Source organism: Arachis hypogaea, chromosome 14, assembly GCF_003086295.3.
Source record: "Arachis hypogaea cultivar Tifrunner chromosome 14, arahy.Tifrunner.gnm2.J5K5, whole genome shotgun sequence".
Classification (NCBI taxonomy): Eukaryota; Viridiplantae; Streptophyta; class Magnoliopsida; order Fabales; family Fabaceae; genus Arachis; species Arachis hypogaea.
This window is the reverse complement of record NC_092049.1, coordinates 130,534,638-130,560,222: the sequence shown is the minus strand read 5'-3', so window position 1 is coordinate 130,560,222 and position 25,585 is coordinate 130,534,638. Positions and strand designations below refer to the sequence as shown.

Below are 25,585 nucleotides of genomic sequence, written 5' to 3'. Positions count from 1 at the left end.
CTTTCTTGATGCTATTTCGGGAGACAACCATAACAATAGCCAATTATTAGTTGGGCTCCAAACAAATCCAAAAAAATCATCTAAAATCAATTAAAAAAACATATAAAATCTAAAAAAAAAAACATTTAAAACTAAAAAAATATATTTAAAATATAATAAAAAAGTCTATAATATTCAAAATCTAAAAAAAAATAGAGTAATTCTCCACATACAAGTGATTTTCCATACAAGCCATACAAGTTATTTATATTCATGCTGTTTCACGTTTTTTTTTGCCTCTTTTTCTTCTTCTTCTTTCTCCGTGCTTCCTCTTCCTCTTCCTCTTCCTCTTCCTCTTCTTCTTCTTCTTTCTCTGTGTCTCTTTTTCTTCTCTTCCTCCCTCTTTTTTTATTGAAATTTCTTCTCCTCTTTTCGTTTTCTCTTTCTCCTTCATCAAAATCACCAGAAAAAACGAAGAAACATTATTCAAGGTACGTTTCTTGCCTTCTCTTTCTCCTTCTTCTTTTCGCTGCACGTTCTGTTAGGTACCAGACAAATGACACAGCAAAATATAGAGATGAAAAATTATAAATTTGTATAAAATATGGGAACAATTGAATAACTTTCTTTGAGAATTACAACTTCTCTCTATCACAAGGAGACTACAATAACACTCTCTCTTGACAAAAGGAGAACACACTTCTCTCTATCACATATAAGAGAAAACTACTCAAAGAAATATTATGTTATTCTATCTGGATGACTTAATTGAAATGAATTAAAGAAAAACTCAATTTATAGGTGAGTCTCTTCAATATGAACCATCCGTCAATTAAAGGTATATAATTCTTCTCTTTTTCAACCACTAAAATTCTAAGGTTATAAACTAAGATTGTTTATTACCTCTCATTTTATTTAGGTATTATTTATTTATATATTTTCTAAAATTAGCTTTACTAATTTTTACACGTTCTTCTTCCTCTTCCTGTTCTTCTTCTTCTTCATTTACGTGCTTTTCTCTTTGTTTTCTTTCTTCGTTATTCTCGATTCCCATTGTTTTTTGACGTCAAGCTTTGAAATCGTTTTTGAAGAAGAAGAAGCAGCAGAAGATGAAGAGGAAAAAGAGAAAGAGTTCTGAATTATGCATAAAGTGTACTTCAACGAATTTTGGGTGTATTTCTTAAATCCTTTGGGTATATTTTTGTAATCCTTTGGGTGTATTTCTGTAATCCTTTGGGTGTATTGATTTCAAGAAGAAATATACTGTCTCTCCCTATATTGGGTGTATTTCTTAAATCCTTTGGGTGTATTTCTTGAATCCTTTGGGTGTATTTCTGTAATCCTTTGGGTGTATTTCTGTAATCGTTTGGTTTATTTCTGTAACTGTTTGGGTGTATTTCTGTAATCCTTTGGATGTATTTCTGTAATCGTTTGGGTGTATTTTTGTAATCGTTCAGGTGTATTTCTGAAGTCCCATCATTTTCAAAACTTGATTTCAGAAACCATGAAAATCGAAAAAAACAGAAGGAGATCGAAGGCAAAGAGATAACGCTTTTCCATACAAATCATATAAAGGAAACGAAGATGAAACACGCGAAGATGGTTCAGTAACGCGCGTGTTAGGTCCAACTTGTAAGACTTGTAAATAAAAATAACTTGTATGTATAACACTCCTCAAAAAAATATTTTTTTAATAAGTTTTAATTATTAACTTTATGTAAAATTTATTGTACGTCTGTACCTAGTTTCTATGTACTTTTTGTTTTACCCAACTAGCGTGATTGCTAATCATTCAACCACATTTATTTCACGGTAACGTAATTTATTTTCATCTAAGTATAATGGAGCCATCTGCCATGCCAGAGAAAAAGTCTTCATGTATCTCTCATATATATTTACTAAGCTAACATATATAGTATAAATGGTCATTCAATGAAGACGGTTGCATGGATATTTAACTTTTAGGGTCAAAAAACAAGTTGCGCTAATAATAAACTCTACTATAAATGTAATAGCCAAACATAAAATAAATAAATAAATAAATAAAAATAAAAAGAATAGTTAGTCAAGTGGGATACATCATACATGCCCCAACTATATCTCATTTTCCTAAAGGTAATGCTACACAATGAAAACTGAAAATTTGATGAATAATGAAGATTACATTTTAAATTTAATAAAAGAAAAATCTATCAAAAAAAAAATTGTTATGTGCAATGCATATATATATATATATATATATATATATATATTTTTTATAAATTTAGTAAAAAAATTTACTCTTTACTTAATTTTATTTTTCACACAAAACAAAAATCTCTTTTCCTAATACCCATGTCTATTTCTCATTCCTTTATCTTTCATTTATTCCTTTTCCACTCTTTTTCTAAAACCACAAACTCCCTTTCTCTATTTCTCTTCTCTTCTAATTTTTCCTTCTTTGATACTTTATAACATACTCCCACGCACAATCCATCACATACTTTTAATTTAATTATTATTCTTAGAATTTATTTTTATTTTAATATATCATTTATATAAAAAAAAATTTATTTTTCTCACAATCCATTAATGGAGCTCATGTTGAATAAGTGCAAAAAAATCTTTTAATTTTTAGTTGTCAAAAGCAAAAAATAAAAAATAACAGCTAACCGAACATTATAATCAAAGTTCTAAATTATATCACATCAGACGCAGCCTAGAGAATTAGACAATTAAGTTGGCATTGGTACTCTCCATGGCCCTGTAAGATTATCTCCTTCTCTCTGTAACAAATTTGAATGTGTCTTCTTATGCTTGTCAAAATCTCACTCTATGCCTCGGCAACAAAATATTGAAAACATATTGTCGGGCTCAAGCTTATAAAACAATTAAATTGGTCTCTTAATTTTTATGTAATGATTAATCTGGGAATAGATTCTCTCAATTTTTTTTAACAATTGAGAGAGTAAGGTGTGATCTTCCACCATTAATTTTATAAGTAAGACCAAGAATAAATATGAAAAAGAGAATAATAAAAAGTTAGACATTACATTTTATACTCTCAATTTTTTTTAACAATTGAGAGAATCCATTCCCGATTAATCTCCCAGTTTGTTTTGAACTATATGAATCAACTTAGTTCCTTTTTAGGTGACCAATTAATGAAGTTAAAAAAACTGAGGTACATTAATTGTCACGTAACATCGTGTCATAGGCAACCACCTTATATTGCCATGTAGGAGAGTTTCTGTAATGTGAGAATTTGGAGGCTGTGTTTATGTTCATGTGCGGTGGGTTTACGACTTTTTGGTTTGAATGTTTTTGGAAAGACTTTTAACCTGGGTTTCATGGTGTAATTTGTTGCAATGAGGTTATAGGGAATTGCTTTTTATGGGTGAGAGAGGTGTTATGAAGATGCAGCTAGAGCTTGACGATGTTTGTTAACTTCTGTTGCATTAGCATGAAGTGAGATTTGGCAAGCATAACAAATCAGATTTATGTTCATTACAGAGGGAAGGGGAAAATCTGCAGGCCAAGTGGAGCAGTAATGTTAATTTAATTGCATTCTTCTAAGTTTCCAAGTGTTTTGATATGGGATTACTGATAAAGAATAACCTGCATGTAAGCAAGACATTCAAGATTTGAGCAAAATGGAAAAGCAACTAATGAGCAAACTAACTCAGAGAAAAATGTTAACACTTCAGCAAAAACAAAACTAGTGAAGCGCTTGGACATATTTTAAATCTCAAAAATAGTACACTAATTTATTTATAATATATATTTTGTATTTCTTTTATATTAGTCTTATTTTGGTGTATACCTCTCGTTTAATTGATTTGTGTAGATCGATTCTTAATTTTTGTAAATCCAGGATATTGTAATTTATAAAATACTTCGAAAGTTATAATTTTTTCTTTTCTATATTACTAATTGAATCATCCTATTAAAGTAGTTTTCTTATTAGTTTCTGCGAAAGATCATTTTCTTAAGTTGTGTTGTTTAAATATCACAAAAGACAACATATTAATATATTATAATCATTGGCAACAGATTAATTAGTTATTTCAGTACACATCAACATCACATTTGATTTCATATATGATACATCGATACTTTCCAGGCAAGAACCAATTCCCCATTTTGTTTAATTATTTACAACAATGAACCACATATTCGACATGTAGGCTTCATTTACTTTATTAATTTCTAGGCGCTTTATTTGCAAAGTCGAGCGCACTTTCTATACAAAATTTCCTTCCTCCTTCTCACAACATGAACAGTAGAATTCGCAAAGAAAAATAATGTTTAATTTTACAACTCTTTTGTATATCTCTTCCACACTTCCTTTTATGAAAGGTGGTGCATCATGCATGTTTACTTAATAGTTTTTAGTACTCAGCATCGCGTGGAGCCTAAGCACAACCGAGTAGCTTCCACTTTCCTTTCTCGATTCACACAAATTCCTATTGAGCGGTCTGCTAATAATAAAACTAAGGGTAATAAAACCATTACTCAACCACCACTCTGCTGTTGCCTTGTTTGAGATACAGTTTTTCAAGCTTGAAACGTATGGCGTCCTTTGTAGGCGATGAAGCCTCTTCTAGCTCATTAATGCCACGACCATGCACCTATAAGGTGTTCTTAAGTTTTAGGGGAAAAGACACTCGCAAGGGATTCACTAGCCATCTCTATGCCGCACTTGTCAACAGGGGAATCACAACTTACATTGATGACAAGAATCTTCGCAAAGGCGATCTTATTTCAGATGAACTCCTCATAGCAATTGAAGAGTCTATGTTTGGTGTGATAGTTCTCTCACCGAACTACGCTTCCTCCAGATGGTGCTTGGATGAGCTCCAGAAGATTGTTGAGTGCAACAACAACCTGGGGCTACAGATTGTGGCAGTGTTCTATCATGTCAAGCCTTGTGACGTCAGGCATCAAATAGGAGCCTTTGAAGAAGCTTTCAAGAAACATGAACTCAGATTTGGACAAGAAAGTGACAGAGTTAGAAGATGGAGAAACGCGTTAAAACAAGTTGCCAGTTATTCAAATTGGAACTCTGAACAATTCAAGTAAGTTATCTCACTATTAAACTCATTTGTTTTGCTGTCCTATATTACGTGCCATAAATATGAATATAGACTGTCATCTTTCTTTAATGATGTGAGCGAAATCTAAATCTTGGAGCTGTATAATTTGGATCTGTTCTAAATCAAATATCTTTCAGATTATAGTAGTTTTAAAACTTACACGTATAGTCATATTCCAATCGCCGGTTTTATACTTCTATCAATTAATGAGGTTATATTCGACTTCTATAGCCCTTATCAAAAAAAAAAAAAAAATCAACTTCTATAGCTAACAATTAACCATTAACCAATGTCGTAATGAATTCGTTTACATTTAAGGTGTGATGCTATCTGTTTACATCTAAGAGACGATGTAACATAATTGTTTAGAGGAGGAAGAATGATATTGAGTTGGAAGGAATATTAGAATGACAGGTATCATCTTAGTTATCAAGAATTTACCTCTCTACAACTTTGATATCAGATTTTTTGTATTCTAATAGATAGATAGATAGTTAAATAGATGTGCAGTGGAAACTATTAAACAAATTGAGAAAGAATAGAAATTTTGGAACACTTATATTATTCTCCTTAGGATTTTGTTTTCCTATTCTTGGAAGTTCTTTTTCTATAAGAAAGGTTATTGTTACTTCATTTTGTTTTTCATTATTGCCAAACTTGACACAAAAAATGCTTTCTTGTATAGGAACGAGGCCATACTCGTTGAAAGTATTGCTCAACATATACATGAAAGATTGATTATGAAATTACCATCTTCTATGAAGAATCTAGTAGGGATTGATTCAAGGTTGGAACAAGTTGTTAGACACATTGGTCTTGGGGGGAATGATGTTCGCTTCATTGGCATATGTGGAATGGGTGGCATAGGTAAGACAACTATTTCTAGAAGAGTCTATGAAACCATTAGAAGTGAATTTAAAGCTAGTTGCTTTCTTGCCAATGTAAGAGAGACATGTGAGAAAAGAGGTATTGTTCAAATCCAGAAACAACTTCTTGATCGTACGAACATAAATTCTGATACTAGTTTCCACGATGAGTTTGAGGGAAAAGCTATAATTTGTGACTCTTTGTGCCACAAGAAGGTCCTTCTAGTTCTCGATGATGTAGACGATGGAGGCTTATTGGAGAATTTGGCTGGTGAAAAAGATTGGTTTGGTCCTGGAAGCAGAATAATAATCACAACTAGAGATAAACATGTACTAGAAGTGCACGGAGCAGTCAATAGAATTTGTAAGGTTGAAGGGTTAGAGCAAAATGAAGCACTTGAACTCTTTTGTTTGAAAGCTTTTAAAAGGCCAAAACCTGAAAAAGGGTATATGGATTTGTCCAAAGAAGTGGTTGAGTATTGTGATGGTCTTCCGTTGGCACTCGTAGTATTGGGTTCCCATCTTTGTGGACAAACCATTGATGTTTGGCGCAGTGCTATTGAGAAAATAAAGAGCTTTCCTCATGACAAAATTTTTAATACATTGAAAATAAGTTATGATGGTTTAGATCATTCGGAAAAGAATATCTTTTTAGATATCGCTTGCTTTTTCAAAGGACGTGAGAAAGATTATGTAACAAATATATTGAGAAGGTGTGGTTATCATGCTGAAGCTAGCATTTCTGCTTTAATAAATAAATCTTTGCTCAGTATAATAAATGATGATAAGTATGCCGATATGTTGGGGATGCATGATCTGCTTGAAGATATGGGCAAACATATTGTAATTCAAGAGTCTCGTGATGATCCTAGCAGGCGAAGTAGATTGTGGTCTTACACGGATGTTGATCTTGTACTTGCACAAAACAAGGTACTTGCCTTTTTCTTTTTAACAATTGTATGATGTATAGAGTTAAGATAAGAATTTGAAACTGAATAAATATTCTATGTAGGAAAATGAAGCAACTCATAGCATCGTTCTATATAATATGTACTCGGAGATTGAAAGAAATTGGGGAGATTTGGATATAAGAGATTTATCTTTCTCAAATATATTCAAGCTAAAGCTTCTCATTTTAGATGGTGTGAAAGTTCCCATTCTCTGCGATATTCCTTGTACATTAAAGGTTTTGCACTGGAAAGGTTGTCCAATGGAAACTCTGCCCTTTACAGATCGAAGATATGAACTTGTTGAAATTGATTTGTCTTATAGCAAAATTGTACAGTTATGGGATGGAAAGAAGGTAGACCTTTTCATGAAAAACTCTTATGAAATTTTATTACATAAACATGTCCAGCAACAAATAGTAACCATGTGGTATTTCTTTTATGTCTGTTTTTTTAGGTTCTAAGACTGTTACAGCACTTGAATCTATCCTTCTGTGACAAGCTGAAGCAAACGCCAGATCTTTCTGGGGCGCCCAATCTTAAAACACTTAATCTTCATAGATGTGAGGAGCTGAATTATATTCATCCATCTCTCGCACACCACAAAAGCCTTGTTGAATTGAATTTAATGAACTGTAAGAGTCTTGAAACACTTGCTGATAAATTGGAGATGAGTTCACTCGAAAAACTATATCTGTTCTCCTGCAGTAGTTTGAGAAGACTGCCAGAATTTGGGAAATGCATGAAACAGTTATCGATTCTTAATCTGACACTTACAGGTATAGAAGAGTTACCGACGACGCCTGGAAGGTTGGGTGGCGTATCTGAGTTGGACTTGAGTGGATGCAGAAAGCTTACTAGTCTTCCCTTATCACTTGCATGTTTCGTTGGCCTAAAGAAGTTAGAGTTAAGTAGATTTGTGGAGCTTAGTTGTGTTCCATACAGCACTCATGGGTTAGAGTCCCTCACAGCTTATGATAAGTCTGACAACCCAAATATAGTTGGACTTTTGTGTTCTCTCTCTCGCCTCACCTCTTTGAGTACCCTGAAATTACGCCGATGTTTTCCCACTTCTAGAAAAGAGTCGACCATTTGCTACAATCTTGGCCACTTAACGTCGTTGACGGATTTGGATTTATCGCGCAACTATTTTTTAAGAGTTCCAATAAGTATCCATGAACTTCCCAGGCTTACACGTCTGAATCTAAATGATTGTCGTTTTCTGAAGGTTTTACCAGAGCTTCCATCAAGTTTACGAGAATTACAGGCACAGCGTTGTCATTCACTGGATGCATCCAACGTGAATGATGCGATATCAAAGGCGTGTTGTGGCTTTGCAGAATCAGCTAGCCAAGATCGTGAAGATGTCTTGCAAATGTTGATCCCTGGGAAGGAAATTCCAGCTTGGTTTGAGCATCAGGAACAAGATGATGGAGTATCAGTGTCATTCCCGCATAATTGCCCTTCAACTGAAATCATGACGCTTGCTCTCTGTTTCCTATTAGATGGCTTCACGTTCTTACAAGGACAGCCATCGGTGGTCTGCAACGGTAAAGAATTCATCAACACGAGTTTATTGAAGATGTCGCCGGGGACATCTTCTAAGCAATTGTTCATTGTCTGCCTGAACGGTTTCTGTTTTAGTGACCAGTTATGCCAAGACAATCGCTTCCAAATGCTAGTTCCCAGTTGTGGTTACTTTAATAATATCCGAGTGCTTAGCTCTGGAGCATGTTGGGTGATTAAGCAAGACATTGAAAGTTTCAAGAAAAGAAAATCCCAAACAGGGAAAAGGAAAGCAACTCTTGAACTGGATATTGACATGATCTCACATTCTTCACCTTCCAGGAAGAAGATGTTGGTGGTTGCCCCTCCACTGTATGAAGAAGAGGAATAGCGTGCCGCCACAGCTGAGGGCGCTATTTGCCGTTTGGCATCTCGCAAAAGCTCTGACCCACCTCAACTCTTATCTCTCTTCCCATTGCATCCCGCTTCCCACAGCACTTAGTTCTCACAGCTCATCAGCTTAGATCTCTTCAGCTAAATGGTTCCCCAGATTTGAAGCTTTAGATAGGCCTCATTGCATCCATCCAACTGCCATAGGAACCCCAGAAAGAAATATAAATCTTGGGCACAAATGGAACAAGTGAACGGCGTATATATATTTGGGGGCTGATACTAGTCGTTCTTTAGAGGTCTTGTGCTTACGAAATTTGGGCATTTGTTTCTTATGGAGAATTATATCTACTGAAGCTCTCCTTTATGTCACCTTCAAGGTTGCTTCGGTTAGTCCTCAAAAATCAGGTAATTTATTCTATTTTTTATGTATCTATCTCGCTTGGCTTCAGTTAAGTTGAAATTAAGATTAATTCAGTTTATAAAAATATGGGTATTTGAAATTTAAAAATACTATTCATACACTAAAATCAGTTATTAAATTAACTACTAATATATTTGTGTATAAAATACATGTGGTTTAATTTATTTTTAGAGAAAATTTCATTCTCCTCTCTAAATTACACTTCCTTTCCCTCTCTGTAAAATATACACTCTCCTCCTTTATAATTTGTAAAAAACCTCCTCTTTAATCTATTTTAATTTTGTTTGTGTTAACTAACGTCAACTTGAAACCAAAAAAAAAAAAAACTAACGTTAACTTTATCCATTTTTTAAAAAAAAAAAAAATTATTTTTTACAAAAATACTCTTTAACAAAAATTTTATTTTTTTGTGATTAAATTTTGTTTACTAAAACATCTTTTAATAAATTATTTATCTGCTGATTAAATTGTATTCATGTGGACCAGGGTGAAGTACTATCAAGCATTGGAAAGCAATGTGTCACACTTTCATTCATTCATCTTCCACATTTGCAACAGATGAAAGTTGCTACTTTCTATTCCAACAAATCTTGATGTTCAGCAATGCTGGATGAGATTGTATCCGCCCTGCCCTGCCAGCCAAAAAGCCAACAATAAACTCCGGTCCCGCCAAATAGGTGGTCTAAAAATTCCAGTCTGCCCCACTTTGTTAGCAGTTAGTTAATAAGACTGTTAGCCGTTAGTGAAAGCTGGCAGGTTAATTAGAAGTCAGTAATAATCAGTAGTAGGACACGTGTAAATTATGTTATGAAGTAAGCACCATATCTATAACCATCTTCCATTTCGGTAATGAATGAGAAAATCCTTCTCATTTCCCCATGATTCACCATCGCTAAGTAATTTAGTGCACATGAAAAAACAACATAAATGAGAATGCCTTTCCAATTCAAGATGGATTGAGCTAATTCTAACATCATGGCAGCATACAGGGGAAAAGTAGCAAATATGAAAGCAGCAAAAAAATCCATGGTACTCTTCACCCGATGGAGGAAAGTACCGATTTCAGAATCAATAAATTCCACTATGAATAATTGATTATTGAACTATCAGAACTCAGAAGCATAACTAATATATACAAATGGATCTGCTCATGCTTTTACAATAAAAGACATATTACAAGATGTGTATTAGAAAGTTAAAAGAATAATGAAATCCTCAAACGTACACAAGCCTTCCTACAAATATTTCTAAACTCTATCTATATACCTTACTCTTATTCAATGGACAACCACCAATATGATTCGCAATGTTCTCAGGTCTCTACAATCAAGTGATGAAACCCATTCAGCAAATTGCTTCAAACAATCATTAGTATAAACAATATTATCAATAACGGTTCTTTGGAAATTAAAAGCCTTTCCTGGCTTTGTTGTAAAGGAAAACATTATCATATGTGTTATTAATTAATCCAATAACAAGAAATGACTAGGATTTTATTTTAAGCCACTACCACCAGTACACCGTGTGTTGCTTTGTGATGAGAGGTCCCTGGATATTCTGAAACATACCGCAAAGAACGACTATCACTCTATTTAGCAGGCTTTTACACCATTGCTGTTAAGATCATGTCAACGAATCCAAGCATATCTCAGAACTTCTTAACAGAGTAGGCAGGACAAGTATCCATTCTATAAGCTTAACAAAGCACATGTGAGTAAGGAGAAAGTTAAGTATCCAACCGGCTCTGTGATTTGAAGCTGATAACACAAAATAATGTCATTAGTGAGCTAAAAAACTAGGCAAAGAAAGCATTAGAATATATGTAGTTATGTACCCAAGCTTCAGTCCAGGATATAAATTGGCTTCAGCACTTATGTTAATTATCTGCATTAGCCCTTCATAAAACTTCATCATACATATTTAAATTTTTATATCATTTTCCTGATCATGTCACGAGATTTTTATTAGAAAAGAAGTTACAGCAAAGGAGGAAAAATACAATGATTCCTCCAATGCCAAGAAACTTTATAGAGCGTAATTGATCACATTTATTAGATTGAAGCAACAAAATTTTCTAGTACATCCATGCCTTTTCAGTCAATGTATCTTGCCTTCAGAAAATTATATTGTTCAAATCTCTACTTTATAAGATACCTATATCCCATAATTCTATCTGAATTTGCAATTTACTAGCAACTTAATATTGAAGTCTGCAGCATGGTACAATCAATTTATGATTACTACATCAACATTAACATATCTTTTAGTAATTTCACAAAATGAAAATTTTATTTTTATATCTTCATACCATGACTATAAAAGGAAATATCTTACACCAATATTAAGACCACAATTCATTTTTGACAACCATAACATTAGAAGTTTTCAAATTAAAGAAGGATACAAAATCAAAACTAGAAAGGCACTTGCACTGCTAATGTTTTGATACAATTCAAGATGAACTTGATTGAAAAATGGAAGATATAGAGGTATCTAGGCACAGAGAGTTGCTTTTGTCCAATGTGTATTGTTTTCTTTGAAAGCTGGACCTTGACATAGTTGTAAAGGAAAGATATTTGCAAATTGAAAAAATGTATCTGTTTTAAGACAAGAATCAGCATATTAAAGGCTTAACAAGCAAGAACTTTAAAGAATGTGTGATTAAAAATTAGCTGTTAATCAAACATTAGTAATCAAAGTTCTAACGAGGTACATCAAAGACATACCCCATAGCCTGGACAACATATAGGTTATTCTTTATCAGTAATCGCAGATCAAAACAACCGGAAACTTACAAGAATTGCAACTAAGTTGACATTCGTACTCGCTATGGCCTGCAGATTTTCTCCTTCCTTCTGTAATGAATCTGAATCTGTCTCGTTATTCTTGCTAAATCTCACTCTGCTGCAGCATCAAAAGATTAAAAAATTGTCAATCTCAAGCGATCTTCCTAAAAACCCTCCAACATAGTAAAAAAGTCACTATAACCTCATTGCGACAATTTCCACATAAAACCAAGGTTAAATTTTTTTTCCTCAAGATATGGAAAGAAAAAAAATAGAAAAGCCATCTCACATGAACTCAAATACAACATCCAAATGCTCAATTCATATTCGAAACATGCAATTTAACACACACGCACATTTCCAGTAATCACACAATACAAACTCTCCTCTATCAGAACCTGACACAGTACCTTCTCCAAAAATTGAAAGGAAAAGAATTACAAACTAAAATACGAAGTTCAAATACTCATATTTATATAAACTCAACTGATCTTCGGCTTGAATAATTTCAACTTAACCCAAGCCAGATATATCCATAAAAATAGAACTAATTACCTGATTTTTGAGCACTAACTGAAACAACATGAAAGGTGACATAAAGAACAACTAATATCAGCCCCAAATATATCTACGCCCTTCCCTTGCTCCATTTGTGCCCGAGATTTACATTTCTTTCTGGTATCACATTGCAGTGGATAGATGCAATGAGCTCTGTCAAAAGCTTCGGATCTGGCAAACCATTTAGCTAAAGAGATCTAAGGTTGGCAATCATACATGTAATATATTGAGAAACCTGTGTCATGAGCTATGCGAACTAAGTGCTGTGGGAAGCAAAGCGAAGAGATGCAAGTAATGTGGTAGCACGCTCTACCTCTTCTTCATACACTGGAGAGTCAACCACGGGCATCTTATTTCTAGAAGCTGAAGAATGTGATATCATGTCCATGTTCAGTTTAAGAGTTGCTTTTCTTTTCCCTGTTTCATATTTTCTTTTCTTCAAAAGTTGAACGTCTTGCTTGCACACCCAACGTGCTCCAGATCTTTTTACTCGGATTTCACAACAATCACTGGGAAACTGCAGTTGGAAGCGATTATCTTGGCATAACAGGTTACTAAAACTGTAACCATTCAGGCAGAGAATGAGCAAAGTCTTATAATATGATGACATTGACACCTTCAATAATCTCGTGTTGATGAATTCTTTACCGTTGCAGATGACCGATGGCTGTTCTTCAGAGTATTTGTCACCATCTAATAGGAAACAGAGAGCAAGTGCGATGATTTCAGTTGAAGGGGATGAGAGTGATACTCCGTTATCTTCTTCCTGATCCTCAAACCATGCTGGCATTTCCTGATATAACTCAGGCATCAACATTTGCAAGAAGTCTTCACGATCTTGGCTAGCTGATTCTGCAAAGACACAACACGCTTTTGATATAGCATCATATACCTTGGATGCAACCAGTGAACAACAACGGTCTGCTTGTAATACTCTTAGACTTGATGGAATCTCTGGCAAAACCTCCAGAAAACGGCAATGATATAGCTGCAGACGTGTAAGTCTGGGAAGTTCAAGAATACTTATTGGAAGTTGGCGAAAATCATTGTCCGATAAATCCAAATCCGTCAACGACGCTAAATGGCCGAGATTGTAAGAAAGGGTGCCAAAGCATACGTGTAATTTCAGGGTACTCAAAGAGGTGAAGCAAGAGAGAGAACACAAAAGTCCAACAATATTTGGGCTGTCAGAATAATCCTCAACTGTGAGGGACTCTAACCCATGAGTGCTGTATGGAACACAACTAAGCTCCATGAATCTACTCAACACCAACTCCTTTAGGCCAACGAAACATCCAAGTGACAAGGGAAGACTAGTAAGCTTGTCACATCCACTTAAGTCCAACTTAGACACACCAGCAAATTTTCCAGGTGTCGTGGGTAGTTCTTCTATACCTGTATCTGTCAGAATAAGAACCGATAATTGTTTCATGCCTTCCCCAAATTCTGGCAGTCTTCTCAATCTACTGCAGCCATATAAATTCAATTCAACAAGGCTTTTGTGGTGTGCCAGAAACGGGTGAATATAATTCAGCGCCTTACATTCACTAAGATCAAGTGTTTTAAGATTGAGAGCCCCACAAAGCTCTGGCGTTTGCTTCAGCTTGTGGCAGTTGGACAGATTCAAGTGCTCTAACTTTTTTAGAACCTGAAAAAACATAAAGAAATATCACATGGTTACTATTTTTGCAGGAAATGTAATAAAATTTGATAGAGCTCCTCATGAAAAGGTACCTTCTTTCCATCCCATAACTGTACAATTTTGCTATAAGAAAGATCAATGTCAACAAGTTCATAGCTTTGATCTGTAAAGGGCAGAGTTTTCATTGGACAACGTCTCCAGTGCAAAACCTTTAATGTACAAGGAATATTGCAGAGAATGGGACCTTTCACGTTATCTAAAATGAGAATCTTTAGCTTGCACATATTTGAGAATGATAAATCTCTTATATCCAAAACTCTCTGCTTCCCTTTAAACCCCCACTCCATCTTATTATATAGAACAAGGCTATGAGTTGCTTCAATTTCCTATACACACACAAATAAATAAATAAATAAACAATAGAATATTAAATACATTGTCAAATTGTTATTTTAATTCTATGCATCCTATAGTTGAGGAAAACAATACTTACTTTCTTTTGAGTAAGTACAAAATCAACATCCTCATAACACCATACATACAATATTTACTCATTATCGAATTCTTATCTTAATTCTATACATCATACAATCATTAGAAAAAAAAAAGGAAGCATACCTTGTTTTGTGCAAGTACAAGATCAACATCCTTGTAAGACCACAATCTGCTTTGCTTGCTAGGATCGTCGCGACATTCTTGAATTACAATATATTTGCCCATATCTTCGAGCAGATCATGCATCTCCAATGTCTCCTTGTAGTACTCACCAATAGTGAGCAAAGATTTATTTATTAAAGTAGCAATGCTAGCTTCTACATGATAACCACACCTTTTCCATATATTTGTTGCATAATCTTTCTCACGTCCTTTGAAAAAGCAAGCAATATCTAAAAAGATATTCTTTTCCGAATGATCTAAACCATCATAACTTATTTTCAATGTATTAAAAATTTTGTCATGAGGAAAACTCTTTATTTTCTCAATAGCACTACGCCAAACATCAATGGTTTGTCCACAAAGATGGGAACCCAATACTACAAGTGCCAATGGAAGACCATCACAATACTTAACCACTTCTTGGGACAAATCCATATACCCTTCTTCAGGTTTTGGCCTTTTAAAAGCTCTCAAACAAAAGAGTTCAAGTGCTTCGTCTTGTTCTAACCCTTCTACCTTACAAATTCTATACGTTGCTCCATGCACTTCTAGTACATGTGTATCTCTAGTTGTGATTATTATTCTGCTTCCAGGACCAAACCAGTCTTGTTCACCAGCCAAATTCTCCAACAAGCCTCCATCGTCTACATCATCAAGAACAAGAAGAACCTTCTTATGGCATAAAGAGTCACAAATTATCCCCTTTCCCTCAAACTCATCATCGAATCTAGTATCCGAATTTATGTTCATACAATCCAGAAGTTGCTTCTGTATTTGAACAATACCTCTTCTCTCAGATCTCTCTCTTACATCCGCAAGAAAGCAACTAACTTTAAATTCGCTTCGAATGGTTTCATAGACTCTTCTAGCAATAGTTGTCTTACCTATGCCACCCATTCCACATATGCCAATGAAGCGAACATCATTCCCCCCAAGACCAATGTGTCTGATAACTTCTTCCAACCTTGAATCAATCCCTACGAGATTCTTCATAGAAGATGGTAACTTCATAATCAATCTTTCATGTATATGTTGAGTAATGCTTTCCACGAGTATGGCCTCGTTCCTATACAAGAAAGCAATTTTTGTGTCAAGTTTGGCAATAATGAAAAACAAAATAGAGTAACAATAACCTTTCTTATATAAAAAGAACTTCTATTAGAACTTAGAAGAGGAAAACAAAATCCTAAGGAGAATAATATGAGTGTTCCAAAAGTTCTATTCTTTCTCAATTTTTTTTGTATTATGACTATTTTCTAATGCACATATATTTAACTATCTATCTATCCGATTTACAATACACAAATTTTGATACCAAGGTTGTGGAAAGTTAAATTCTTGAAAAAAGTTAAATACTTGATAACTGAGATGATCTCAAAATTTGCCATAATGTCGATAGCAAATTAGTAAACTATTCTAATATTCTTTCCAACAAAATCTCATTCTTCCTCCTCTTTAAACAATTACGTTACATAGTTTCTTAGATGTAAACGGGTAACATCACACCTTATATGTAAATGAATTCTTTACGTTACTGACCCACTGATTAATAGTTAATTGTTAGCTATAGAAGTTGATACCTCATAAGTTGATAAAACTATAAAACCAGCGATTGCTTTAATTTGGAATATGACTATATGTGTAAGGTTTGAGACTTTCCCTTATAAATAATAGTTGGTTACTTCATTGATGAGACATGATATTGTGAACAGTTAAATAGTTTGATATGTTTAACTAAACACCATCGGTGAAACATCAAAATGTCATCATTGATCACCTAAATAATATTGTTTAGATCTGAAAGAAATTTCATTGAGAACTGATCCAAATTATACAGCAAACACATGAGAAAAAAAGACTGTCTATATTCATATATATGGCAAATAATTTAGGACAGCAAAACAAATGAGTTTAATGGTGAGTTAGCTTACTCGAATCGTTCAGAGTCCCAATTAGAATAACTGACAACTTGTGTTAAGGCATTTCTCCATCTTCTAACTCTGTCACCTTCTTTTCCGAATCTGAGTTCATGTTTCTTGAAAGCTTCCTCAAAGGCTCCAATTTGATGCCTGACGTCACAAGGCTTGACATGATAGAACACTGCCACAATCTGTAGCCCCAGGTAGTTGTTGCACTCAACAATCTTGTGGAGCTCATCCAAGCACCATGTGGATGAAGCGTAGTTTGGTGAGAGAACTATGACTGCAAACATAGATTCTTCAATTGCTTTCAGGAGTTCATCGGAAATAAGATCGCCTTTGTGAAGGTTCTTGTCATCAATGTAGGTTGTGATTCCCCTATTGACAAGTGCAGTATACAGATGGCTAGTAAATCCTTTGCGAGTGTCTTCTCCCCTGAAACTCAAGAACACCTTATAGGTGCATGGTCGCGCCATTAATGAGCTAGAAGAGGCTTCAAGCTTGAAAAGCTGTATCTCAAACAAGTCAACAGCAGAATTGTGGTTGAATACTGATTTGATTACCCTTAGTATTATTATTAGCAGACCGCTCGAAAGGGATTTGTGTGAATCGAGAAAGGAAAGTCAGTGGAAGCTACTGGATGGTAGGTAGGTTTCACGCTGAGTACTAAACAAGTGGACCTGAGAGTGTCAAGCTTTGCAGAGTTAAGAAACGGTGTTAACTTGTTTTTTTATTCTCTCTTACAGAGTCATTATTTTTTCCAATTTCTCAATCTCTTTCCTAGTGGATAGTGTCTAGTGTGACCAGCCACTCTTTGCCTCTCTCACAGCTAAAACTTTCATGGCTTCTCCTTCCTTTCTTTGCTGACAACACTTCAATCTGTGCTTCTCCGTTGCTTTCATTCACGAGTCATGACCCTTCCTTCACTCCTCCATTGGAAGTAGATCTGAAGACCCACTAACCGAAGTGTGCCATGTTCCTCCATCACTGAGTTGGTGTTGCGGTTGCCATAACTTTGCGTCCCTTGCTGTCGTCGACAATCACATTGTGCCCCTCCTCCCACACCTCCTCCATACGCCACTTTCCCTTTATTTCTGAGGTAAGATTTGGGATTTTTTTTTAATTTCTTAGTTTTTATTTTTTGTTTTTGTTCTTGGTGTTTCTTCTGGTGAGTTTTCTTATTGCGTTGCTATTGTTATGTTCAACATTTTTTTTTTTGAGGGATTTTATTCAATATTCGTTCAGTGTGTTACAATACTCCTCTAATATTTGAAGTTTTGAATCTTCTTTTACATTATCAATATTGTAATATGCATTGACACAGTATTTTAAAAAATATTCTATTGATAGAGCTTTTATTGTATATTGATAGCATCAACGTTACATTTCCTTCATCATTTTTATTGTGGCATCATCGTCTCAGAGCCACTTCATCACCGTCTCAGGCTACAATCGTACCGTGTCGTAGTTATCTTCTCTTCATCGTGATTACTCTTTTGGTTGTCTATCTTAGATCAATTCATGTATTATTCTTTTATTGTGGATATGTTCTTGTTTCTATTCTTTAAATTTTTGTTTCAAATAGAATATTTTTAAGATATTTTAGAATTTTTATCTCTTATTTTAATTGTTATGTTCTTCTATTCTCCAAATGTTTCTAAATTGTCTTCAAATTTTGCCTCTATTTTAATTGTTCTAGTCTTCTATTTTTGCTCTTATTTTAGTGTTTTAAATTAAAATTTAAAATTTTATTTTTTAACTCATTTAAGTAATCTAATCTTAAAAGAACATCTTAATATTTAAATTTAATACTAAATAATATATTTGATTCTATTAATCAAATTTAAATTCACATTTCTGTGTTGTTTTTTTTAGTTACCAAAAAAAATTTAAATTCAAATTTTTATTTTTTAATTAATAAAACAATTTTAACTATTTAAAGAGTATTTCTATCATTTAAAATTATATGGAAAGTACATTTTAGTCTTTTAAAATCAAATTTAAATTTTAACATTATAAATTTATTAAAGAGTAAAGTATTCTTTTTGTCCCCAACGTTTAGGATAAGTCTCAAAATTGTCCCTAACGTTTAAATCGTCCTATTTAAGTTCCTAACGTTTTAAAATTGGCTCAATATTGTCCTGCCGTTAAGGATCTGTTAACACTTAACAGAATTAACGACAAGACAAAATTGAGACTATTTTAAGACGTTAGAGACGTAAATAAGACAAAAATGTCCGGGACAAAAATAATATATAGAAGTAAATTTTAATTTTATCCTTCAATAATATCAATTTTTTACGGTACATAGTTATTTAATTATTTTTTAATCACATCTAAGTAAATTACACTTAATTACATTACTTTCATTCTAAATAAATTTATTTTTTATAATTTTACTTTTAAAGATTTTTACTCTTAAACATTAAAGAATTTCGATACATTAGAGACAAAAGGTACAATTTATATTTTATTGTATATGTATTATTTTTTTCTTTTTTTTCAAGTTTATGTACTAGTCATTTTACAAAAATTTCATGATGAGTAAAAATCTTTAAGAGTAAAATTATAAAAAAAAATAAATTTATTTAGAATAAAAGTAATGTGATTAATTTAAATTTACTTAGATGTGGTTAAAAAATAATTGAATAACGATGTACCGTAAAAAATGATATTATTGAAAGATAAAATTAAAATTTATTTTTATGTGATGAGTTTGGAAAACTCTAAGACTAATATTTGTGATGAACAAACATTATTACTTTGATAAATAGCAAAAATATTAATTCACATATGCTAATATTGATTTTTGCTATGCAGATTTACTTGGGCCGGAAAAACAAAAGAAATTGTAGCAAGCCCATGTTAAAAGCAACATTCAGCATCAATACAAAATTTCTTACCTCACATGGCTGAATTGGTTGCTAAAATAATTGGGCCAGAACTCAAACATTATCATAAGCCCAATTAGTTTGAATCAAAATTTTATTGGGTCAGATTAAGCTACCAAGCCCAATTTCAATTTTGATGAATGTTTCCTTGCATGATCCGAATCCAAAATGCATCAGGAAAGCAAATGTTATCATTTGCCTCATGCTTTCCAACGGATTCCATACTTCACTTTGGGATGGATTTCAAATTTTAATATGCAAGCATTGGAAACATAAGTGAGAGAATATGTGTGACATGATTGATGTGATCAATGCAACACGCCACTCAAGCAAAGGGAAGTAAAAGCAAATCACATTAATTTGTTTTATTTCAACTAGTTGCTTTTACTTTAGCTCTACATTCTCTCTCATCTCTTTCTTCTCTTTGGACATTAACCAGGAAATAATAGAAGCCATGGAAGCTACATCTACTCACCGAAAAGAAGATAGAGCATGCATCAAGACCATCGAACTAATGATGGCAAGAAAACATAACAAAAGAAAAGTATGCTATGGCTAAGATCTACATCACTCTTGGTAAGATTCTGTGATGAGATCTTGGCTTCTTCATACCAAAAATGGTTGATGAAGATTCGGCCAGCAAGGAAGATCTTTGGAGGATGGCTTGTCTTTGATTCTGCTCAACCACCAAAGGAAGTAGCTAGAGTGGCGAAGTGATGGTAGAGGCAGAGATTGAAGCAGATGAAGTCATCATCATCATGAAGCATCAAGGGCCAGAAATCCATCTTGGAGAGCAAGCCAAGGATGGAGAGCTCAGATTGATGAAGAGTGATGACCAAGGAAGGACTAGAGGTAATTGCATGTTGGGTTTAGCATGGTTATCTCTTCTCTCTCTGTGTGGCCGAACCGGTTATGTGTGAAGGAAAAGAAGTTGACTTGGGTTTTTGGCTTCAAGTGTGGAGGCTTCTCTCTTCTATAAAAAGGGAGAACAGCCACTGTTTGGAGCAAGGAGAAAGTTTGAGAGTGCAAGGCACAGAATTCTCAGAGCTACCTGAGCTAACAGTTTTCTCTTCTCCTTCAATGTATTATATTTAGTATTTTTCTGTTTAATTTTGTCATGTCTTGAGTCTCATGGAAAAAGGCAAACAGTGAGGTTTGTATGAAAAATCCATAGAGCGGAAAAAGGCAGAGAGTGCAAAATTAAAAGAAAAAGCCATAGATGTCTTAGAGTTCCTTTGTTCATCTATGTTGTGTTTCATGATTCTGTGGGAATCCCCTTGTAAGTTGGGTTAGCACTTTACAGTTTGTAATCAGATTGATTATAGTGAAATTTCATCATGTTTGTGATGGAGACTGGATGTAGGATGCACTGCACTTAGCAGCTGAACCAGGATATATCTGGGTGTAATTTTCTTCCCTTCTCTACTCCATTTCTGTTTCTACTGCACAGGAGCAAAAACCAAAAATATCTCGTGCCAAGTGACGAGACAAAAAGAAAAGTCTCGTGGCTATGGACGAGACAAAAGAAAAAGTCTTGTGTGAACTGATAAGCTAAAAAAAAAACAGAAAAGTCTCCTCTAAGTCCAGCAAGTGTTAGCAAGCAAAAAGGGGCTAAGATTCAACCCCCCCTTCTCTTAGCCACTGAAACCATCAATTGGTATCAGAGCTTGGTCTCAAAGAGATCAAGCTTTGCAGCTTGGAGAAAAGATCCTTATGGCAGAAAACAGTGGCGCAAATGTGGTGTTCTATAATCTGACTGAAGGTCAATCGAGAAACAGACCTCCTCTTTTCAATGGAAAAAATTATACTTATTGGAAGGAGAGGATGAAGATATTTGTACAAGCAGTGGATTACAGACTATGGAAAATCATCTTGGAAGGACCTCAATATCCAACTGTTACAAGTGCCGAAGGAGTTGTTTCTCTTAAACCTGAAGCAAGTTGGACGGATGAAGATAGAAAAAAGGTGGAGCTCAACGCCAAGGCCATCAATCTGCTCAACTGTGCTATCAGTTTTAAGGAGTACCGATGGGTATCAAGATGCACAACGGCAAAGGAAATCTGGGACAAATTGCAAATCACCCATGAAGGAACCACCATTGTAAAGAAGACTCGGACAGACATGTTAAATAGAGAGTATGAAATGTTTGCAGTGAAGGAAGGAGAGTCCATTGATGAACTGTTCGAACGGTTCAACGCCATCATTGTTGGCTTAGATGCTCTGGGAATTACACATTCTGAATCTGTGCTAGTGAGAAGAGTGTTGAGATGTCTCACAAAAGAGTGGGAAACAAAAGCTTTAATTATTTCTGAGAGCAGTAGCTTAGATTCCATGACAGTTGATGATTTGAGAGGAAATCTTCTTGCTTTTGAAAACACCTATTTGAAAAAAGATTCAAAAAAGAAAGGAATTGCTTTTTCTTCTATGACTAACCCTCTGGATGAAGAGTCCAGTGATAACTCCTTTGAACATGAATTTGTGTTGTTTGCCAAAAAAGTCAGGAAAATGATGAAGCTTAAAGGCAAAGGCAGCAGCTCAAGGAGAGTAAAGAAAGACCTTAGCAAAGTTACTTGTTACAACTGCAAGGAAATGGGGCATTTCAAATCTGATTGTCCCAAGTTAAAAAGGGAGGAAAAGCCGAAAAGAGGAAAGAAGAAGGGACTGATGGCCTCATGGGAAGATTTGGAAAATGACTCGGATGATGATGATGAGGAATCCGAAACCAAGTCACAACCTTGTCTCATGGCAGATCACATAGATCAGGTAGTCTTTCATAATCCTAACACTGAAGATCTTCATCTTATGATAGACCACCTTTCTGAAAAAATAAGATGTTTTCTACTGAAAAATCAAGAACTTGAACAACAAATCACCATTCTTAAGGCTGAAAACGGTTTTTTAAAAGAAAAAGTAAGAGAGGCCGAAACTGCTTGTGATCTTGTTGAAGAGAATAAACAGTTAAGAGCCCAAATCAAGAGCTGTGAAAGTAATCATTCCGTTCTTGCATATGTGGATTGTTTTAAGCAAAATGAAGAGTTGCTTAAAGAGGTTAAAAGACTTAAGGAAGACTTAGCCAAGTTCACCCAAAGTTCTGAAAATCTGAATCAAATCTTGGCTAGTCAAAAACCTCTTTATGATAAGGCTGGGTTGGGGTTTTATAAATCTGAAAAATCTCATTTTGAAAACATTGCTTCATCTTCAAATGATACAAGATATCAAGACCCCACCCACTTTAACAAAATAGCAACTCCAAGATTTTGTAGGCTATGCAATCGAAATGGGCACTTTCCTATTCAATGTTTTTTTTTTGTGAAAGAATGGTTGGTGATAAGGTTTATAAAATTGTTTTTTATTACAATGGCTTAGGACATAGAAGATGGTTTGACGTAAAAGGATCCAAAAAGATTTGGATACCTAAGGTCACTTAAACTTGTATTGTAGGTGTGCCTAGCATCCAAACGGAAAGAAAATATGTGGTATATGGACAGCGGATGCTCTAGGCATATGACCGGAAAGACAACCTTCTTCATAAAGCTTGATGAATATGATGGAGGACTTGTCACTTTTGGTGATGATGCAAAAGGAAAAATAGTGGCTGTTGGAAAAGTTGGTAAAAATTTTTCTTCTTGTATAAATGATGTTCCCCTTGTACATGGCTTGAAACATAATTTACTTAGTGTTAGTCAACTATGTGATTTGGGTTTTGAAGTTATTTTTAAGAAGTTTGTTTGTCTAGTTGTTTGTGAGAAAACTGGGAATGTTCTTCTTGAAGCTAAAAGATGCAACAATGTGTATGGATTAACTCTTGAGGATTTAAAGGAACAAAATGTAACATGCTTTACATCTCTTGAATCTGAAAAATGGCTTTGGCATAGAAAGTTGGGTCATGCTAGCATGTACCAAATTTCTAAGCTAGTCAAAAAGAATTTGGTTAGAGGAATTCCAAACATCAAGTTTGATAAGGATCTTACTTGTGATGCTTGCCAATTGGGCAAACAAGTAAAATCCTCTTTTAAATCAAAAGATGGAATCTCAACCAAAAGGCCATTAGAGATGTTACATATTGATCTTTTTGGTCCTACTAGAACTCAAAGTTTAGGAGGTAAAAACTATGGTCTTGTGGTGTTAGATGATTACCCTAGATTTGGTTGGGTACTTTTCCTTGCTCATAAGAATGATGCCTTTCATGCTTTTTCCACCCTTTGCAAGAAAATTCAAAATGAAAAGGATTTGAAAATTGCCCATTTGAGAAGTGATCATGGAAGAGAATTTGAAAATCAAGACTTTGAAAAATTCTGTGATGACTTAGGGATTTCTCATAATTTTTCATGCCCTAGAACCCCCCAACAAAATGGGGTGGTTGAAAGAAGGAATAGAAGCCTTCAAGAAATGACTAGGGCTATGTTATGTGAGAGTGAAATTCCTAAATTCTTATGGGCTGAGGCTGTGAACACAGCATGTTATATTTTTAATAGAACATTCATTAGAAAAGGGTTAAAGAAAACACCTTATGAGATATGGAAAGGAACCCCTCCAAATCTTAAGTATTTTTATGTTTTTGGATGCAAATGCTTTGTGCTCAACAATAAGGAAAACCTTGGAAATTTTGATCCAAAATCCTATGAAGGAATGTTTGTTGGATATTCCACCACAAGCAAGGCCTATAGAGTTTATCTCAAAGAACATAGAACCATAGAGGAATCCATACATGTTACTTTTTGTGATTCTAACTTAATTCCCAGTATTGTGAAGGATAATGATTCAGATTGTGAAGAGGTTGGAACCAATCAAGAAAATCCCAAATCTGTGCAAAATGAAGAATCTGTCAGCCCGGTTTTGTCTCATCAGTTTGGAGGAGACATTTCCATTTTATCTCCTGAGCAGGCACGAGCAACTGAAATAGTGAGACCACTAGAAGTTCATCAAAGCTCTACACCTGTCCGAAAGCCTAGAGAATGGAAGTCTATGAGGGGTTATCCTCATGACTTCATCATTGGTGATCCCTCTCATGGTGTAACAACAAGATCCTCCACCAAAAGGCAAACCGAACCTAGCAACCTTGCTCTCTTGTCACAAATGGAGTCCAATAATGTCAAACAAGCTCTTGAAGATCCATCATGGGTCAAGGCCATGCAAGAGGAGCTTGCTCAATTTGACAAGAATAAGGTTTGGACATTAGTACCTTATCCGGATGGTAAGAAGGTAACGGGTACTAAGTGGGTATTTAAAAATAAGCTTGGTGAGGATGGACAAGTTGTTCGTAACAAGGCTAGATTAGTGGCCCAAGGTTACGATCAAGAAGAGGGTATAGATTTTGATGAGTCTTTTGCTCCGGTAGCTAGAAGGGAAGCAATTAGATTGCTTCTTGCCTATGCCGCCTATAAAGGTTTCAAAATGTTTCAAATGGATGTTAAATGTGCTTTTCTTAATGGCTTTATTGATAGAGAAGTGTATGTGGCACAACCCCCCGGTTTTGAACATATAGAATTTCCAAATCATGTTTTCAAACTAACCAAGGCTCTTTATGGTCTTAGACAAGCTCCAAGAGCTTGGTATGAAAGGCTTAGTGCCTTCTTATTGGAAAATCAATTTCAAAGGGGTACCACTGATACTACTTTATTTATTAAAGCATCTCATGATGATATACTCCTTGTTCAAGTTTATGTTGATGACATTGTATTTGGATCGGCCAACATTTCTTTGTGTGAAGAGTTTGGAAAACTCATGACTAGTGAGTTTGAGATGAGTTTAATGGGAGAGCTTACTTTCTTTCTTGGCCTCCAAATTAAACAAACTCCTAGTGGCACCTTCATTTACCAAGGAAAGTATGCAAAAGAGCTTATCAAAAAGTTTGGCCTAGAAAATTCCAAATCAATGGGAACTCCAATGCATCCTAATACAAAACTTGAAAAGGATGATGAAGGTCAAGATGTGGATGAAACAAG

At 34.6% G+C, this 25,585-nt stretch overlaps 2 protein-coding genes and 1 long non-coding RNA gene across 12 annotated transcripts; 2 read left to right on the top strand and 1 right to left on the bottom strand.

The window, feature by feature from the left end:
• Positions 1 to 4,143: 4,143 nt before the first annotated feature.
• LOC112744168 (TMV resistance protein N) lies at positions 4,144 to 10,066 on the top strand. 2 transcript variants are annotated; one of them, XM_072215026.1, is made up of 6 exons: positions 4,234 to 5,036; positions 5,740 to 6,850; positions 6,933 to 7,223; positions 7,325 to 7,502; positions 7,647 to 9,171; positions 9,674 to 10,066. In XM_072215026.1, the coding sequence occupies exons 1-5, from the start codon at positions 4,531 to 4,533 to the stop codon at positions 8,762 to 8,764; spliced, it is 3,204 nt and encodes a 1,067-aa protein (XP_072071127.1). In that variant the 5' UTR covers positions 4,234 to 4,530; the 3' UTR covers positions 8,765 to 9,171; positions 9,674 to 10,066. The 2 variants fall into 2 exon arrangements, with proteins under 2 accessions (XP_025649479.1, XP_072071127.1); XM_025793694.3 differs by having other exon boundaries at positions 4,144 to 5,036; positions 7,325 to 9,171.
• Positions 10,067 to 10,263: 197 nt separating this feature from the next.
• On the bottom strand, positions 10,264 to 17,948 carry LOC112744169 (TMV resistance protein N). Of its 9 annotated transcripts, XM_072215030.1 has the most exons (8): positions 16,762 to 17,812; positions 14,792 to 15,896; positions 14,418 to 14,559; positions 14,266 to 14,336; positions 12,529 to 14,179; positions 11,983 to 12,091; positions 10,698 to 10,944; positions 10,264 to 10,507 (listed from the first exon to the last, which is right to left on the bottom strand). In XM_072215030.1, the coding sequence occupies exons 1-5, from the start codon at positions 17,223 to 17,225 to the stop codon at positions 12,788 to 12,790; spliced, it is 3,174 nt and encodes a 1,057-aa protein (XP_072071131.1). In that variant the 5' UTR covers positions 17,226 to 17,812; the 3' UTR covers positions 10,264 to 10,507; positions 10,698 to 10,944; positions 11,983 to 12,091; positions 12,529 to 12,787. The 9 variants fall into 9 exon arrangements, with proteins under 9 accessions (XP_072071131.1, XP_025649480.1, XP_072071128.1 ...); XM_025793695.3 differs by having other exon boundaries at positions 14,266 to 14,559; positions 16,762 to 17,948; XM_072215027.1 differs by having other exon boundaries at positions 11,983 to 12,088; positions 14,266 to 14,559; positions 16,762 to 17,919.
• LOC140178361 (uncharacterized) lies at positions 17,709 to 21,035 on the top strand. Its single transcript, XR_011871376.1, has 2 exons — positions 17,709 to 17,848; positions 19,570 to 21,035. It is a non-coding gene; the product is annotated as an uncharacterized lncRNA (long non-coding RNA).
• Positions 21,036 to 25,585: the final 4,550 nt, after the last annotated feature.